Genomic DNA, 19,777 nt, shown 5'->3' with positions numbered 1-19,777 from the left:
GATTACTGTGTGTTATCTTAACTAGAATTTCTTAATTATACAGGCCTTCCTGTCTAAATAATGGCATGTCTACGGTCTTATTTTGTGAAATAGCAGAACTATTTTAAATTATTTTTATTTGTGGTGATTTTTTCTTTTAAAAATTGTTGTATATCTCTTTGATTGAGGTAATACATTATTTAAATAAATATTTAAGCATGCCACTTTTAAAGAATGTTAAGCATTGGGGGGGGGGGACAAGGAAACACTGCATACTAGACAGGGCTGGCCCAATACATTTTGACACCTGACACGAAGCACAAGGTGGGTGCCAAAGTGGGATGTGAAGATATGCAACAGGAAGAAGGGTAGGTGGAGACCAGCAGTGCTTCCTGTTCACCAAGAAACTGCTGTAGAGGCAGCATTGTAGGGGCTGCCAATGAGGTGGCAAATCTGGCCTCTAAGAAGCATGTTGCAGCTGTTGCTACTACTGTGGCAGCGGCAGTGGACAGTGCAGTCCTTGGAGGCCAGATCTGCTGGCTCTGTGGATCCTGCTGCTTGAGAGGGTTGTCTTACCTTGCCTCACAGGTGAGGCAACTAGATTTGTACAAAGATGCATAAAAGCTAGCAGGTAACATGGTGGTGGGACGTGGGTGGCGCTGTGGGTTAAACCACAGAGCCTAGGACTTGCTGATCAGAAGGTTGGCAGTTCGAATCCCCGCAACGGGGTGAGCTCTCGTTGCTCGGTCCCTGCTCCTGCCAACCTAGCAGTTCGAAAGCACGTCAAAGTGCAAGTAGATAAAAAGGTACTGCTCTGGCAGGAAGGTAAACGGCATTTCCATGCGCTGCTCTGGTTCGCCAGAAGCAGCTTAGTCATGCTGGCCACATGACCCGGAAGCTGTACGCCGGCTCCCTCGCTCGGCCAATAAAGCGAGATGAGCGCCGCAACCCCAGAGTCGGTCACGACTGGACCTAATGGTCAGGGCTCCCTTTACCTTTAACATGGTGGTAATAGTTCTGCATTATTTCAAACTCGGTTGAATACATGTCGTGTTGGTTTCGGGAAAGCTTGCTGGGGACTAGTCCAGGTGTGCAAGCTTCATATCAGACATGTGAAGTGATGGAGAGGGTGCAGGTGGGTTGGAACACCTGCTTTTGTACACAGGAGGAATCGGATGCACTGAGCAGCTTGTCTGTTCCGGATATGCCACTGGAGGTAAGCAAGCCATAAGTTTCTTAGCTGTAAAATCTTAAGGGAAAGTAAATGGGACACAGACATGTAGAGAGTCAAAATCCAGATTATTTGAAACCTCTGCAGGGTTTCAGACGGGAGACTTTCCCAGAGACTGAACTTGGACCTTGTGCATTCGAAACCTGGTGTTACCTTACTGAGTGACGACCCTGCCTTGCCCGATTCAGTTGAGATATAGAAATTTGGGATACAGAAACCCATACATTTGTACTTAAGAAGCAGAACGTACAGATCTAAAAAGGCCTCTCTCACACATATAGTTCTCGAGGGCTGCTGCAGACAACCTGTGCTCTTTCAGTAACAGGTAACCCAAGCAACTCCTACGCGCATGGTCACCTTTCTCACACGCGACCCCTGATTTTATTCACTTTTCTTCTCTCTCTTTCCCCCTTCGTACCTCTAGGACTCTGAGCCGGCCTCTGTGATTGGCCGGGCGCCCTTTCTAAAAGGGGCGGGGAGGGGCCCAACCTCGCGCTTCGCCCTCTCGTTAACCCAATCCACGTCCAGTTCCGGATCTGGGGCCTCCGGAGCGGAAGGTGGCGCTCTCGCAAGTTCCCAACGCCTGCCGGTATGGAGCCTTCTCTGCGGGCGGAGAGATAAGAAGCGACGAGTCGCGGTTTCGAATGCTGGGCTGCTGGAGACTCGGAAGGGGGGAGGGGCAGGGAGGCGAGGAGGAGGAGGCGAAGTTGGGCGGAGCGGCTGCCTGGGCGTCCTCCCCTTCCTCGGGGCCCCGCCGCAGAGAGCGCGAGCGGGGCTGGGCTGGGCTATAGGCTAGCGGCGGCAGCGGCAGCGGCGGCGGCTGGAACAGGGGCCGAGGAAGGAAGGAAGGGCTGGTGGCCGCGCTGCGCTCTGCCCGCCATGGCGATCCGCAAGAAGAGCAGCAAGAACCCCCCCGTGCTGAGCCACGAGTTCGTCGTGCAGAACCACGCGGACATTGTCTCCTGCATGGCCATGGTCTTCCTGCTGGGGCTGATGTTCGAGGTGAGGAAGGAGGACCAGCGCGCCCAGGAGGGATGGGGGGAGGCGGAGGGGAGCTGGCTCCTTCCTACGGTCAAGCAGGCGCCTCGTTAGGGAGCGAGGTCCGCTGCTCCCCGGCCTCAGCCAGCGCGGGTCGGGGAAGAGACTGGCTTCCAACGGGGACAAGCTTCTAGTCCCTGCCGTCGCCGTCCCTCCCGCTTCCTCTTTCCCTTCTAGTGTGTGTAAAGAGAGGAGGGGAGTGGTGTGGCGATCGTGTGTATACTAAGTGTATCCACAAACCCATTCATCGCCGTCCAAATGCTGCCAGCAACATGGTCGTGGGGAGCTGGAGTTCCTCCCTGGCCGCAAACCTGTGTGGGTCTTAGAAAGGATCCTGCGTGGCGTGGGTGGTGGAGGGGGAGAGGACACGGAGTTGGGTGATTAAGGCAGCGGCTTCCTCCACCCACCCACCCCGCCCCGGGAAACATCTGGCAGGCTTTTCGGTCCTTCCTCGAGCCTTTCGCCTTGGCAAGACGGAGAGTGTGGGGTGGTGGGAAGTCAGCAGGTCCTTGTGTCAAGGCGGGGGGTGCACAAGGGAGGCAGGCGGATGCGCCTTGTTGTGTCCGCGTCAGCATTTGCTGTTGTGGGTTTGCGCGGAGGAGCAGCTGGTAGGTAGCCCGAGCGGCGCATCATCCTGCGAGCAGGAGCAGCCGCCCTTCCCCGGCAGATGTGGCTGCCTCCGTACTCAGTCAAAGTCTGCTGGGCCTGACATCTGTCTCTCATGCCCCCCAGCCCCCATATACACACTCGCTTCTCCTTTGGGGGAGCCGGGTGTGCTCCACACCCACTTCAGCCCCGTCTTGCCGAAATGCAGACCTGCAGCGGTGAGCATCCTAACCAGGGAGTAAGCCACACGGAGCACAAGTGGGGCTTACTCCTGAGTAAGCCTGCACATAGCTTCCCGCTGTCGGAGAGGGGAAGTAGGTACAGCCCCCGTCGCCTTTGCTGCCTCCAGGGTTTCCGAAGCGGAGCAACCGCCGCAGTGTAAACGGGGTTTTCGGAGTGTGTGGCGAAAGAGCCTCCGCCGTGCACGCCTCTCTGACCGGGTTGTGCGCTTGCTTGCTTGCTTGCCTGGCTGCCTGCTGAGTAGTTCCTGGTCTCGTCAAGGTTACGTGGCACTCGGAGCTGGAGCACTATGGGGAGGGCGGGGAGACTCGACGTTTTTGGAGACGGGAGGTGCTGGCAGGGTGTGCGGAGCGGGGAGCGCGCAGAGGGAGATTTGGCTCTGGTTGCCTGGGCTAAGGGGAGGGGAGAGGGCGCGCAGTCCTTTGTGTGCAACGGGCAGAACTACAAGCCCCATGAGGCGCTGCGTGGCGGCTCCTCCCCTCCTCTCGGCTCCAGGGAAGGTGAGCTGGACGGTGACGTGTACATAGAGCGAGACCCACGGCCCGCCTTCTGAGCGTGGCGGTCGCTTGCAGTCGTTGGTCGCAGCCAGATGGGGTTGCCTGGCGCCCCTCCAGATAGGGGATGCGACACGTGTCAAGGTGTGTGCATGCCATGGCTCTGGATTAGAACCAGGGAAGGGGAAGATGTCCTTGAAATAGTTAAATAACTGACTTATAAAAATATTTATATACTGCTATATCATATTAAAAAAAATGAAAGCAATAAAACATGAAACTGAACTTATTAGCCCCAGAGCTTAATGAGGGTATGGAAGACTTAAGCAGTCGAGTGACTTGCTCCAGAGCAGTTTTAAATGGTAGTGCTTTTTGGTAAAGTATTTGAGCAATATAACTTTAAGGCTGTGTTGAAAACCTGCTTCAGTAGCTGGTGCCCCAAATTCTGATGACACTTTGGAGGAAAGTAGCCTGAGGAGCAGATGCACTTTTATAAGGAGCGGAATTAGAATTGCACATAGGAGCTTGACTTTATCTGAGCAGCATGTCTGCAAATGCCTTTCTAAAATAGTTGCCGTTGGTTTTCCATGCAGTACATTGGTAAATAGTAATGTGTCTAGCATTTTTCTTTCTTGAAGCTAAAGATTGCAGCAGTTTCTGTTCTTTCTATACCAGCTTGCCCATAAGTGATGTCCTGAGGCAATTTTTGTTGGGAACAGCTGTTTTAAAAGTGGCATGAGCAGTTATGTGTACTCAACAGTGCATTTGCTTGCGTTATTTGGACAGCCACAAGCTTATAAGTAACCACTCATCTGGGCCACTGTGGCAAGCCTGGATAGGCTTACATATAGATAACAGCCAACAATAGGAATGTATTGGCAAGAAGATTGGGGTAGGGGACTGAAATATCTGTGGGTTTTATAGGTGATCTTGAGTTACTGGGTATATTTGTTGAAATAGTAAAGAATTGTGGAAATAACCAGTCTTCTGTGACCCATTGTCCTAGTTTGATGTCGTTTCTTTTGTAATGGCTTCAGCTACACAAATAAATAATAATTGTAATAATAATGTTATTTTCCTTGCTTCTGAGTAGGCATGGTTAGGGTTGTGCTGTTAGTATGTTTAGAATTTCATCCTTGGTGTGTTCTTTGTAGAAATAATTTAATTTAATTGGGTTTTGTTTCATTTCAGGTTACAGCAAAAGCAGCTGTTGTCTTTGTTACACTTCAGTACAATGTTACCATTCCTGCCACAGGTAAAGCTCTAAAAATATTTAGGCATTTGTCCTAGACAGAAAAGGAATACTGATTCACTGCTAATATATTGCCATATAATCTAATAAGCTAGTCCTAAAACTTGCTACACTAGCAAACACTGTTCTAGTGAAACAGCAGAAGAATGAGAAACATCAGCACAATTTTTTGGTGTCAGTTCACCAGTAATGATGTTTGCTTTGTGACCTATAGACTAGTTTGAATGTATCACCAAGCCATGGCTTGGTGCACCATGTATGAGTCTTGAAAGGCTGTAGAATTTCCCCTCCCTTCCCCACTCATCACATATCGTTATTTCATCCCTTCCTTCCTGATTTGCAGCAAATCATAGTTTGTCTTTCCTCCAGCAACATGGTTTACACTTACTCCCTGAAAACAAGGATCAGAAACAATGGATCAGAAACCACAAACCCAGGGAGGGAATCATGAATACCGGAGGAAGAGTGGCACACAAGTGCAGCAGTGCTGCTTCCCTTGTTACTCTAGCACCAAACCACATTTTTGCATTGTCTTACCCTGCCTATTGTCAATATGAGCTTAGCTCTGGGTGGAAACTAAGTTTTCCTTGCTGTGCTGCTCTTAAAGATAAATAAGATTTTGAATCTGGTGACTGAAATAATAAAGGCATGATTTGTTCCAACATATTTGCGTACTGCATATATTTTAATTTAGACTTTTACTTGCATTAACTAATGCTGTGTTAGCGGAGAAGTAAATAACAAACTAGTCCTTGCAGTCTTCATTAAACTTGAAATAACTCTTTAATTTCTTCAGTTCCAATTTCAGATTAGGAGCAGGTTGGTAAAATAAGTGTATATTTAATGTTGCTGTCTTTTCTTCTCTTAGAGAAACAATCTACAGAAACAGTCACATTGTATCACTACGGCATCAAAGATTTGGCTACGGTTTTCTTCTACATGCTGGTTGCAATAATCATACATGCTATCATTCAAGAATATGTGTTAGATGTAAGTATTGTCAGGACAATATTGAGTATTGCTACAGTGGTATTTGATTGAGTGTATGGATGTGTTGTCAACGTGAGTCTTGGATTTGGCTTCGCATGACAGATAACTTTGTATGAAAGCTGTTACTCAGATCAATAACACGGATTCCTTTTCTTTTAGAAAATTAACAGGAAAATGCACTTTTCCAAAACAAAGCACAGCAAGTTCAATGAATCTGGACAACTCAGTGCGTTCTACCTTTTCTCCTGTGTTTGGGGAACAAGCATTCTTGTCTCTGTGAGTATCTCACTTGTACATACTCAAGCTGCAATTCTGTATCACTTAGTAGGAATGAGCCCCATTGATCTCAAATGGGACTAACTTCTCCATAGACCTGTAGTTAGTTTAGTCTTAACCATAAAGGGTATTCGACATGTTTATTTCTTATTTTCAGGAGAATTATGTAGCTGACCCAACATCACTCTGGCGGGACTATCCACATACATCATTGCCGTGAGTTTATCAGAGTTGCGGGGTGGGGCATGTGTCATATAGTTTCTTTAACTTGTCCCAGGGTGTTAAATCAACCAGCAACTTGCTTGCAGGTATTTCAAGTTCTTTTCTTCAAACAAAAGCCTGCTCTCCTGGTCTTCTGTTGTCAATTCCAAGCATGTTGTTCTTTCATAAATGTGTGACTGGTAGTTTCCATCCTACCATTAGTTCTTAATCTCTGTAGAAAACATTTCAGATATGACTCCATTGTAACACCTAATTTAAACAAGGTCTTATTCGAGAGCTATTTCAATATCTTTGACCTTTTCCATGCTGTATTGTAGGTTCCAAATGAAATTTTTTTACATCTCCCAACTGGCATATTGGTTGCATGCTTTTCCAGAACTCTATTTCCAGAAGACAAAAAAAGTAAGTCCGCCTTTAGTTTCATGTTCAGAAGCCTCTAAAAATATGTGTACAGTGGTACCTCGGGTTAAGAACTTAATTGGTTCCGGAGGTCCGTACTTAACCTGAAACTGTTCTTAACCTGAAGCACCCCTTTAGCTAATGGGGCCTCCTGCTGCCGCCGCGCAGCCGGAGCACAATTTCTGTTCCCATCCTGAAGCAAAGTTCTTAACCTGAAACACTATTTCTGGGTTAGTGGAGTCTGTAACCCGTATTTCTAATGATTAGGCTGGAACCCCATGCAGCAGGTGTTGAAAACCTTTGGCAATGTTTGCTAGGGCTAATGGGAGTTCAGCAGCATCTAGAGAGCCAAAGTTTCCTTACTGCTATACACATTTATCTAGGAATTAAGTGCCAGTGAACTTAGTGGGACAAGTGAATAGACATGCCTAGGAGTCTCTTGTTAGTTAGGAACACTAAACTGCACCTGGGAAACCTACCATACTTTTCCATGTATAAGACTAGGGGTTTTTGCTTTAAAATAAGGTTAAAAATCTGGGAGCGTCTTATGCACGGATAGTGCATATCCCCATTTTCTAAATTTGGGGTCCCCAAAAGTAGGGGGCGTCTTATACATAGGTGCATCTTATACATGGAAAAATACAGTTAGTTGCTGAACGGCAAACCTCTGAAGGCTGTGTCACTGCCTTCCTAAGCTCCAAAATGGTGAGGGTGAGACCCAGCACAGAACCAAGGTTTAGCCTGTATGGGCAGCGGCAGCAGCACACACCCATCCTCCAGCACAGTCACGAAGCTTTCATTTCCTTTTTTAAAGTAACCGCAGTCATTTCCCCCTCTTTGCATATTGCAGTGGCTGTCAGCTCTGGTTTATGATGATCTCGATGCAGAACAGCTGCATGGTATAAACGTTTACAACTTTCAGCATTGTAATCAGCCTTATTAGCAGCTACCAGGGCAAATACAGTGAGATCTTTCTCATTTCCTGCTAACAAAAATTAATTTTCTGCTTGGTTGAACAGTTCGTGGTTTGAATGATAATAAGAGTAATTTGGTCATTATGTTCCGAAAGATGGCAGGTTAGCAAACGGTGAATAAGGTCTTGTATGACCACAATATATCGGTGTGCGGTTTTTACCATTTGTCCAAGGGTAGTGTTGCAACATCCAGTGAATAGTTGGAGCATCACTAGTACATTTATTATTCTTAGGTGGCAAAGTTTCTGGCCTGTTGCAATTTGAAACCTAGATGTGGGGAACTGAGGATTGCATATTGTAGAAATCTTACTACCATGCAAATCTTCTACCTTTCTTATTTTTGCACACATAGAAACATGTTTGTATGTCTTTTAAGCATTCGTGAAATAAATCAAGCAGAACATTTATTTTAAAGATTTGAGTAAGATTTCAGGGTACTAACAAACTCCAGGATCAGCTATTGGAAACAGAATAGTATAAGACAAGAAATGGTTGTCCGGGTTGGGTACTGTCCAGAAACTGGTGAATGTATTTAAGTTATGAGAACTCCCTGCAGAATTGATAAAGCTGTGGCTTTTTCATAGGAAGACATTCCTCGCCAGCTTGTTTACATTGGACTCTATCTTTTCCATATCGCTGGAGCTTATCTGTTAAAGTAAGTGACTTACTTCTTTTGCTGCCATACAGAGCCCCTTAGAGAGGATGGGGGTGGGGTTAAATTCAATAATAAATAACTAATTTGATAGTGAAACACAGTATCAAGTGTTCAGATACTGCAATCCAACATACCTTACATTGTACCCTGTAAAATGACTGTAGAAGTCCACTAGGTGTTTAGCAATCAGGTGTTTCCCTCAAAGGGAAAAGTTTTTTTCTGCAATAACTCATTTATTCCATCTTTCCCTGACCAGACCGCAGGAGACAAGATCGTACCTGAACAGTTGAATTTATCTTGAATGCACACAACAACTTTATTTCAATACCCAAAGTAGATTACTATATATATATATATTGCATTTCTCCCCTGCCTTTGAAATTGAGCATGGGGGGTCAAGCAGTTACTTGAACTTCACATTCACTGGAATGATGCAGTAAGCCCATGGTTCACTTTGAATGCTCAGTTTTCAAGTTGAATGTCTAATGGCAGTGTATTTTTACAAATTTCCTTGTCCCCTAGAAAAGCTTGTATTTAAATTTTGAAACATCAAGTTTTGTGTGTGTGAACGCATTTATATATATATATGCGTGTGTGTGTTTTTATTTATATCCAGAGTTGCTTCAGCAGATAATCAATTTAAAATCGCCAATAAAACATTAAAATCAATAAAACAGTCAAAGTGCAAAGACCAGGAGAATTCATAACAGTTGCCAAATGCCATCCTTAGATTATTCAGAAGGAAAGGAGCTGGCTTCCTCCCAATGGCCCTAAAAGTTTTTCAGGCAAAATCTTTAGCCCAACTCCTGTATGGCTCTCAAATTAGCCCCTCTGCCAACCTTAAGACCCTTGAAACAGTACAATCAAAATTCTTAAGATCATTATTTGCTACCCCAAAGTGTACACCTAATGCAGTTTTAAGGCAAGAGGCTGGACTGCCCAGAGTGGAATTAAAAGTCTGGGAGCAAGCAATATCCCTCTGGCTGAAAATCCATTACAATCCTAAGGGACTGTTACCTTGCTTCCTGGCCGCAGTTCCCTATCCTCCTTGGCTTATGCAAATAACTAATAAGATCAAACAAATTGGCCTAAACCATGAAAATCTTTTTATTGAAACTCCGAACAAGGCAAAAGCAATTATCACTCAGAGACTTTACGATGTCGAATTACAACAAGAAGACGCCCTACTCCCGGAGACGTATAGATGCTTAAAAACTTGGCCTAATTTTGCAGCTGCCCCTTACTTAACTAACATCACTAACGAAGCTTATAGATGGGCTTTCTCTAGAGCCCGCTTTGAGACAATGCCCTCAGCAGTGCTGTACGGCAAATTCACGCGGGTACCAATGCATGCGCGTCTCTGCCCCTGTATGTCTAATAAGGTAGAATCTGTCACACACATCCTTCTATTTTGCGAATTTTACAGTGAAGAACAAGTTCAACTTATTTTGCCGCTTTTATCAAAATTTATACCCCTACAATATTATTTGGAATCCTCCTCCGAAATTCTACGAAAATACCTTCTGGAAGATTCCTCAAGCTCAATATCATATGAGGTGGCCAAATTTTGCACTTTAGTAATCAGGAAGCGTAAATCTCAAATCTGTTGAATGGCACACTGCGAAGTTCCCTTGCGTAATCTTTTTTTTCTGATGTTGTTGTTGATTTCTTTTTGCTTGATCTTGTGGTGTTTAGTGTCACTGGCTTTTGCCGCAATAAAACTTGAAACTTGGATAACAGTTGCCATCAAGGACACCTGTCCTGAACTGTTCTAGGACAGAGTTATGTTCTCGTTGTTTGGCAGAAGGGTGATAAAGGCAGAGCCAGGTGGGCTTCCATCAGGAAGGTGTTCTGTAACTGGCACCACAACTGAGCGAACCTATCCTTCACACCTATGAACTGTGCCTTGGATGGCTAGGGAACCAAAAGGCATGCATCAGATTTTCATTCTGATGATCTGCATCACTGAGGGATCTATACTGCTGCAGAACATGTGTGTATGTTCCTGGGCCTGTTTGAAAGCGGACATAGGAAACTGTCACTGAGCCCTGAATTCCTGTGCCAAATTTAATTAATGCAAGGCCAAATGAGTGGGTTTAATCAAAGACCTTGTGTCCCTCTACCAACTAGAAACTTCTTTCCTTTCATTTTTGTTCTTACAGTTTGACCCACCTTGGCCTTGTTCTTCTTGTGCTACATTACTTTGTGGAGTTTCTGTTCCACATCTCCAGACTGTTTTACTTCAGTGATGAAAAATATCAGAAAGGGTAAGTACTTTACGGTAACTTCCAACCTTTAAAAATATGTCTGGAAATGCAACTTCTAATTAATGCTTGAACGTGTACAGTTAACATTGGGCTGCTTCAGCAAATGATCCCTGTTCTTCTGTACATTAAAAGAACAGCTAATAATAATAGAGATAGTTTTGTTAAGTTCTCTGTTTAAGATAAAAATTGAAGTCTGCAAGCAAATATCTGGCTGATTACTTCAGGTACACAGACTTTGGCCTGACTTACCTGTGTATCTCTTGGTCAGGTGCACCCCCTCTTTCTCCTACATTTTCTTCACTTCTGACACCATGTTGCAGGCACTTCTCACTCCCTTGATCTTGCCACCTCCTGCCCTCAAGGATCAGTGCAGCTTAGCCAGATATATTCCTTCCTTTCCCCTCTGGCATAAAGACAACTTGCTGTTCAGTTACAAAGCCTTCATTACCTTCAGTACAACCACAGAATTCCAATGCACAAAACAGTTACCAATTACTTCTTGAGATTGGCGTGCATTCAGACGCACATACAAAAACTCCCCCCACCTGGAATAGCTTCATTAGTTTTGAAGAAAGGACTTGACCAGCCTGTTTATAGAAGATATATATCCACATTGAACAATTCCTTAATGTAGAAGCTATTTGAAGCTTCACACATTTTTCTGAGCCCTCAGAGATGGAAGAAGTATCACAGAAGAGCCCACCACATTGTACCCTCTAGAATGCCTTCCTGGATGTGTGAGAAGGGACAGTGTTCTGGCTTAACGGTGTTCTAAAATGTGTGTGTGAAGTCAAGTACTTTTGGCCCATGACACCTTAATATTCAACACGTATGTTAATCGTATCTGCCTCTGAAATAATTGCTGTAAGTAGTACAATGAATGGATGGAATTCTACTGAGGTGCAGTAATAATATGTTCATACCTGGTCTCTTCCCTCTAGGTTTTCAATCTGGGCCGTCCTTTTTGTTTTGGGAAGACTTCTGACCCTGATTCTTTCCGTCCTTACTGTTGGATTTGGCCTTGCCAGAGCAGAGGATCAAACATTGGATTTTAGTACCGGAAACTTTAATGTGCTGCCCATCAGGTATGAGACGACAGGCACAGCTTCATAGTTAGAGGCAGTGAAACTTCATGAGTTGTTTGGGGACCATCTGGTGGGCTTCTGTCTGAAAGAAGAGGCTGCATCAGATGAACAGCTGGCAGGCTTCTTTCTTCATTCTTATGTGGTGCTTTAAAGTCATAGCTTCATGTGAATGAGACTTGTTTGAGTAGTCTGCTTTTGTATGAACTGGCTTTACCTAGAACTTGTACAATTCCAAGTTAATCAGCATTTACATAAAGCAGGGGAAGGCGGGATGGGGAGCCTTCCAGAAGCTGCATTCCATTGTGGGCAGGGCGAAAGACAAAAAGTGGGTGGGACTAGAGCCACAAGTGGGTGGGGCCATGGCTGAGGCCCTTCATTTGTGTGTTCTACACCCCATCTGCCCCATCTCTCACCCTCTGTCAAGGCAAGCAAGAATTGTTTTCATAGTTTAGGGACACATGCCAGCCAGGCAAAAATGAAGAGGACACAGGGCAGTGGTGTTGGTGAGGGATGGAGGGGTATCCCAAAGACAGGGTACAGAGGTCTGGAGGGTCATATTTGGCTCCTGTCAAAAAGTTATTTTTAATTTATTTCATGAACTTTATAGTATATATTATTATAATTAAGCTTTATTCTAAAAGAAACCCTCCAAAGTGGTTTACAAAAAAATAAAACATTAAAATCAAGAAAAAATCACAACCATACTTTTAAAACATACAAAAGTTAAAAATAGTAAAACAGATGAAAATTACCTTTCTCTGTGCAGGATTAGGGTATGTTAAGGGTGAATTTAGGTAATTAGCTGAGATGTAGAACTATAAAAATAGTAAATAAGAACTTTCCTTGTGTACATGTTCTGCAGAATAAAATGTGATGTAAAACATGCTGTTAAAAATGTGTGGTGTGCACTGCCTGTCTTTTCAGGAAACGTTTCTTTTTGTAGTTCAAGCATAAATCCTTAAATTTAAACACTTGAGCATGTTGACCACCTGATGTTGTTGGTGCAACTCCTTCACATTGAGGGTAGATGTTTAGGGTCTATCTGTGATGACCCCAGAAAGTGTCGAAACCATTCCACAAAGAATTTTGGCTCAGTTTCAGTATGAATTTCAGCTTCTAGTTACATAGTACCGTGACTATATTTATAGTTCCTGGAAGGATGTTGTTTCAGTGAGCTGCAGATCATGGGCTGCTGTTTATCTAGCCACATAGTGTATGTCACTAATAACTAAGTGTGAAATATCTTCATCTTGATCAAAGTACAAAAAGTGTCGCCCTCCTGGTTAGAGAATTGGATGTTATCTTCTTTTTCATAATACATAAATTTTATTTGTATGTTGCCTTTCCACAGTTCAAACCATGCTCCATGCAGCTCACAACTAAACCCCACAGACAAAACCCGAGACCAAGAGTCTGTTCAGTAGCCTCAGCTTTTGTAGCTGGAGTCAGTCAGGCCCTTGCTTTCCCAGGGCAAGTGGGGAAAGGCCTGCAAGGCAGGGAGCAGGTCTTCCAGGACTCACAGCCAAGTGTAGTTAAGTTATTGCATGGGAAGGAGAGAATTTGCCAATTTCAGAACATGCTTTTCAGTCTATGCATTCCTATTGTGTTATTACCTTGTTAAATTCCTGAAGCTTTGCTATGCTTCCATTAAACCTAATCTCTCTGGGCTTTTTATGTACTTTCCTAGATAACAAGGAAATAAAAGGCTTGATAAATGGCCAAGAAACATCCTGCCCAGTGGGAACAGTTTTCCTGATGCTTCTCATTTCCGGATCTTCAGGAATCCTAGTACAGTAATCTGTCTTCTCTTTGTAGAATCAGCGTACTGGCATCTATCTGTTTCACACAGGCCTTTATGATGTGGAAGTTCATCAATTTCCAGCTGAGAAGGTGGAGAGAACATTCTTCACCTCCCCAACCAGTGAAAAAGAAGTTTGCAACAACTAAAAGCAAGCCTTCCAAAAAAGAAAGAGGTTTGTATTTCAGTCCTTTACCCTGTACACTTTTGGTGGAGGGGGAAATGAAACAAGTTCCACAAGACATTGAGGAACCTCGTTACCAGTGACCCTTAAGCCAATACTACGTTCCCTGAATTCAAGGGCAGTGGTACTAATTTCTTACATAACCAAATATTGGCGAGACAGATTTATTGGGAGATAAAATTGGCTTCCCACAAAGAATCCTGGGGACTGTCATTTGCTAATGTTCTCCTAACAACTCTTAGCACCCTTTACAAAACTATGGCTCCCCTGGTTCCTTGGGGGAACTGTGAAAAGTGGGCGAAAGAATGCTTTAAATGTATGGTGTGGGTGTGTCACACATAGCATCTTTCATAGTATTCTGTCTCTGGAAGGAGCTCTTGTCTCTTTTCATTTATCTTCTTGCCCTGGGTTAGTGATCACAACTGCAGAGTGTAGACAATCCATAGGCTTGAGTGGTGATCTTAATTTACTGCATCTTGTATCGGCGCATAAAGGACAAAAACAGCAGAGGTCTCTGCAAATAAAGCAAGAAGTTTCTAATGTCAGAATTCTGGCTAAGTTGTTTATTTACTGGATTCCTGCCCTTCATCGTAAGATCTCAGGGCGGATCACAGAATGGTTGACACTCGTTCGGTAGCACTGAACTGCTCAAGCCCCAATTCATTTTTTTATTATTTTTAGATTCTTGGGTTGCATGCAGTCATGAAAGTGCTGAAAATTAGACATATGGAGTCATTACCTAGTTTCACTCGTTGACTCTTGAAATGTATTATGTATATTTTTGTTACTGGTGCATTTTAGTGTTTGAGGTTTTTAATTGCATTGTAAGCTGACCTGGGATGAAAAGTTAAGAAGGGCAGGAAAGGGGTAATCAAGTGCCCTCCTAGGCATCCATTGCCTGCTGGATCTTCTGTAAATGACATAAATCACAGGGCTTTACCTATTTGGAAATCTAGATTTTTTTATTATGTTTATATTTCCCCTTTTCTACAAGGAGCTCAAGGTAGCGTGCAGTTCCTTTCCTCTTCACAATTGTGAAGTAGGATATGGTGAGAGTTGCTGACAGGCCCAAGATCACCCAGCAAGCTTCATGACTGACTGAGGATTTGAGCCTCTAAGTCACTGCTTCCCAAACTTGGGTCTCCAGCTGTTTTTGGACTTCAACTCCCATCATCCCTAGCTAACAGGACCAGTGTCAGGGGTTGTGGGAATTGTAGTCCAAACACAACTGGACACTCAAGTTTGGGAAACACTTCTCCAAGTCTACCCGCTTCTAGGCCAATGCTCTAATTCATGGCGGCAGCCCTCAGTGGTGTTTTTCAGATAGTGTGGCCTTTCTTCCAAGCATAGAATACTATTTGTCCTAAGCCACTCTGGGCACTATTAACATATATCTATATCGGGTGTGAGGAAACTTTGGCCTACCAGATGTTGCTGGACTGTCAAGTCCCATCAGCCCCAACAAGCAATACCAATGACTAGGGATGATGGGATGTGTAGTCCAAAAATATATGGTGAGTCAAAGGTTCCCCACACCTAACTTGTATGGTGAATGTTGTTTTTGAAAATCTGGTTGTAATATAAAGTTGTCTGGACATAATTTTACCATTTCTTCTAAAGCTGCTGTGGGATATGGGATGCTATACAAAATCGACCTTTGGTCTGATTCAGCAGGGCTCGTCTTGTATTGTTCTAAGTTTGGCTTTCTACTAAATGAATAATATACTTTTTGAATGCTTTCTAGATATGGTACCTAGAAAAGAGATTAACAATGTATATTGTCTTATTTTTAGAAAATGGAATAAATGGAACATTAACCTCAAATGGAGCAGACTCGCCTCGCAGCAGGAAAGAAAAATCCTCTTAAAACAGAACTTTATTAAGTTAATTGACTAATATCCCCAAAGAGAACTGCTTTTTACTTTGGAAAGTCCTTCAGCACCCGAGTTCCTACGGTTAACAAAAATAAATAAAATTAATACTTTTTTGTTATTGCTACCATAACGTTTGTGCAGCTTTTTAAACTGAAAAAGGGGGCCACATTATTTTTTTAGTATCTTTGAAAATGTTGTGAGTGTTAATTGGAATCCACTTGCCAGAAATCAGTGATACAATCTGCCATTCCTTCCAGCTTTACAGTGATGAATCTAGTCCATTCCAGAAAAGACAATATGAAATTCTTGTTTAAGGAGAAATTGAACATTTAAGTAAAATAGTAATGCCATTATTTTTTTTAGATATTCTCTTAACACTTAGGTGTATATTTTGATTTTACAGTTCCGAACAGAATTTGTAAACTACCAAAATAATCCTTGTTACTTTGTAGACAATCTCTACCCATGATTCAAGAAATTCCCTTATTAAAACACAGTTGGACTGATTGAAATGTTGCTGTGTATGTATATTGTCAAGTATACTGTGAGTTTTGTTGCCATCAGAACTTCCATCAGCATGTCTGGATAGCCAGTGACAAGGCATCCTCCTGGTTTACATTCACAAATTCCTGAATTTGAAGGCTTCCTGTGAAGATACCACAGCTGCTTTGCTCCTCTTCCCTGGTGGTTTTTCTGCTGTGCCATGGTGAGCTAAGTCATAGTTTGGTTTCTTGTCTCATCCAAATCCAGACTCATGGTTTATCTCTTTCCTGACTAACCACAAGTTTGTTTTATGGCTTGTGGTTTGTCAGGGAGAAGCTAAACCACAGGACTGGATGTGGACAATGCACTAAGCCAAACACACCAGTAAAGCAGCTACAACACCCTTTTCCTGGTGCCTACACACCAACCAGGGCATCGGATCTTGTTCTGCCAAGCCACATTCAAGTGTGCACCTGAAAGCATGCTGAGACAGGAGCGAGCATCACACACTACTAGCCCCAGTCACACCTGTCTCCCATCTCCACCAGCTGCAGCCTCAGATCTTTGGGTGGAATGTCGGAAGGCAGGAAATGCCTAAACTGTTAAAGGTCCAGGTAAATATATGCATCATTGGTATAAGTCAGAAGCTGAATAACGATGGAGCCAGATGCACCTCTGTAGGAAGGGAATTCCACAATTTCGGGCTGACATGGAGACAACCCTTTCCCAGGCTGCCATTCCCTCCCACCCAATTCTTAGTGATGGAACTAAAAGAATGCCCAAGAGGATCTGTAAAAATGAAGACAATATATTGTGACAGGGCCTAAGTTGTTTAAAGCCCTAAGCATCAGTGTAAGTAAGCACCTTGAACTGGGCTTGGAAACAAATAGATAGCCAGTGTAGCTGTTTTAAAACAAGGGTTATATTCATTAAGTGGAGCCTGGTCACTGCATTTTGGACCGGTTGTAAGACAAAGTATGGAATAGGGCATGTGGTAGCTAGTATGGTGCTCAAAAGAGCCAGGATTGACTTCTTCAGAAAGGCGCATTGTAGTGGTTGTTTCAGAGTTTTCCTTAATTCAGTGACTTGATGTAACTTTGAAGGCGCAGTGGTCAAACCAGAGGAACAGCTGCCACCCTAGAAGATCACTGTTTGAGCAGAAATGTTTGAGTACATAGTAAGAAAGAGAACAACAGCAGCATCCTGGTTACAATTGGAGAAGGATAGGCTAGACATAGGGTCCTGGGAGTGACCCTACCATTGGAAGTTGGCTAGGAGTGCATCATTAGAGTAGCTTCCAGCGTTGCTCTTTGGTTAAGGAACAAGTCCTGTCTTCTCACCACAGCTGTCTTTCAGTTTTACTTAGAAGAACACTCAGGTCTTTAAAGCTGTGTTGATGATAAGGGTCAAGTCATCTAGCAAGCCACATACAGTTGAAACAGTATCCAAGTAATCTCCCAGTACAGAGTGTACTGGGCTCTACAGGAAAAACCATCAGCAGTCAAAATGCTAAATATTCCAAACAGTGCTGTTGACTCTTGCACTCTCTACTATGGTTTTATTGCTTTGTGCCTTGCTACAGATCGTTGGTTTATTTATTTAAAACTATTTCTAAGCAATTTAATATTTTTAAATTATCATAAATGCTGTCCACAATGTACAACGTAAACACACTATCCATTAAAAGAAAAATACAACCTTAAAACAATATAAAAGCAAGTGAAACAAGTTCAGGAGATTCATGTACATAAATCGGGGTCCAGTCATATGGGTCAGGGAAAGCCTGACCAAAAAAGTCTTTGCAAGACATCTGAAGCAGCTGGTGGTTGCTGCTTCCTGAATTGCAGAGGCGAGGACATTCCACAGAACAGGGGCAAGAACATAGGTCATCGCCCTATGATATTATGTAGAGTGCAGTGCCATGAAAAGATTTTCTCCAGATGATCCAACTGGTCTTACAAGTCAATACAGGGGCAGGGGGGTCTTTCAGGTAACCTGGATCCTAGTTGTTTAGGGTTTTATATATTAAAAGACCTATATATTGAAAGACCTACACTGGCTCCCAGTACGTTTCCAAGCACTATTCGAAGTGTTGGTGCTGACCTCTAAAGCCCTAAATGGCCTCAGTCCAATATACCTGAAGGAGCGTCTCCACCTCCATCGTTCTGCCCGGACACTGAGGTCCAGCACCGAGGGCCTTCTGGCGGTTCTCCCGCTGCGAGAAGCCGAGTACAGGGAACCAGGCAGAGGGCCTTCTCAGTAGTGGCACCCGCCCTGTGGAATGCCCTCCCACCAGATGTCAAAGAGAACAACAACTACCAGACTTTTAGAAGACATCTGAAGGCAGCCCTGTTTAGGGAAGCTTTTAATGTTTAATAGACTGTTGTATTTTAATATTTTGTTGGAAGCCGCCCAAAGTGGCTGGGGAAACCCAGTCAGATGGGTGGGGTATAAATAACAAATTATTATTATTATTATTATTATTATTATTATTATTATGACAAGATCTTGAACATGATCTGGTACTAGTGCAAATCATGCACCTCAATCCTCCTTCCTATAGAATGACTGGCTCCTTTTTCTGGAATGTCCACCTTCCCAAGCATCTTATGCATGCAAGATGTGAGTCCCATGCATTTTGCTCCTCATCTTGCCCATCCAATACCCATCCCACATATGTACCAGGTCTGTTTCCCTTGCGACCAGGGTGCTCCTAAGATAGCACTTCATTACAATTGGAATTAGTAGTCTTTGTTGAATGTTTCTTTACCTGGAATAATTGGATTACTTTACTATTTTTTTTTTTTTGCCTGGAAGCTTAAATTTTAATTGCTTTAAGATTTCCTTTTCTGCCTAAAGTGGAGCACTGTAAAGATTCAAATATTCTTACCTGGGAAAATGTTTCTTTGGCAACCTCCCTCAATAAAGATGAGAGTGAGGTAACATGACCAGATTTGGGTGCTTTAAAATTTAGGTTCTCCCTATCAGTAACACTTGAGAGGACTGATATTATCTGTATGTGGTAATGTTCTCTCATATCTAGCAGCAAGGATTTCTAATAATATGAAAGAAAATCTGGGACCACTTATCCCTCAATCAGAAAATTAAAGTAATGATGAGGCACTTTGTAAACAAAACTGGAATTGTATTTAAACACAATGCGGGCTATGGCTTAATGGCTACTCTGATGAGGCACAACACTTTGTTTCAGTCAAAACTCTCTACACTTAAAACACTCACTTTACTGTGTAAAACTCCCAGTCTCTTCAAGGATCTTCTCCTCAGAGAGAGAAACTGGGTTTCCCTGCCTAGGTAACCACTAACCAAGACCTTTCCCAGCTGTAATCTGAGCCCTATCTGACAGTTAAGCCTTATCCAGGCTGTAGCTAAGCCTATTTAACTGACAGTTTAAGTCAGAATCTAACTATCCACTCTCTCCTGGTTGGATAACACTCTACCTAGCCCTGATTGGTTTCTGGATCCCCAGGAGGCTGACCCAAGGTCCATCCATCACAAGTTCCAAAAAAAGGTGTAATATTACAAAATGGAGATCATAGCAGATGAAGCTTCTGGAAGAGATTTTCAAGATGGATTGGGAATAAGTTATTGCTATTGCAAGATGGATTGGGTATGCTATTGCTGCTTTGGAAATATAAATATATAATAAACACTTAAAGAGCATGCCTTCTTTCAGTTTCTGCCTTCATGTATTTGGCAGAACCTGGCAAGT

The 19,777-nt window shown here is 43.4% G+C and overlaps 1 protein-coding gene across 2 annotated transcripts; it reads left to right on the top strand.

Moving 5' to 3' along the window:
- Positions 1–1,737: 1,737 nt before the first annotated feature.
- TRAM1 (translocation associated membrane protein 1) lies at positions 1,738–16,076 on the top strand. Of its 2 annotated transcripts, none has more exons than XM_083623389.1 (11): positions 1,738–2,212; positions 4,780–4,843; positions 5,709–5,830; positions 5,990–6,106; positions 6,264–6,322; positions 6,646–6,730; positions 8,286–8,356; positions 10,519–10,623; positions 11,565–11,708; positions 13,524–13,681; positions 15,484–16,076. In XM_083623389.1, exons 1-11 carry the CDS (start codon positions 2,090–2,092, stop codon positions 15,555–15,557), a joined length of 1,122 nt encoding a protein of 373 aa, XP_083479515.1. In that variant the 5' UTR covers positions 1,738–2,089; the 3' UTR covers positions 15,558–16,076. The 2 variants fall into 2 exon arrangements, with proteins under 2 accessions (XP_083479515.1, XP_083479516.1); XM_083623390.1 differs by lacking the exon at positions 1,738–2,212 and adding an exon at positions 3,569–3,732.
- The last annotated feature ends 3,701 nt before the right edge of the window (positions 16,077–19,777 follow it).

This window comes from Podarcis filfolensis (assembly GCF_964270895.1).
Source record: "Podarcis filfolensis genome assembly, chromosome: 7".
NCBI classification, from domain to species: domain Eukaryota; kingdom Metazoa; phylum Chordata; class Lepidosauria; order Squamata; family Lacertidae; genus Podarcis; species Podarcis filfolensis.
Note: the sequence above shows the minus strand (reverse complement) of the source record. Positions and strands in the feature narration are given on the sequence as shown.

Bases quoted from the DNA above. Each gene is read 5' to 3' on its own strand.
- TRAM1 (XM_083623389.1), top strand. From the start codon at position 2,090: ATGGCGATCCGCAAGAAGAGCAGCAAGAACCCCCCCGTGCTGAGCCAC. The intron at 4,844-5,708 runs GTAAAGCTCTAA...TTCTTCTCTTAG, and splicing joins TGTTACCATTCCTGCCACAG to AGAAACAATCTACAGAAACA. The intron at 6,731-8,285 runs GTAAGTCCGCCT...GCTTTTTCATAG, and splicing joins ATTTCCAGAAGACAAAAAAA to GAAGACATTCCTCGCCAGCT.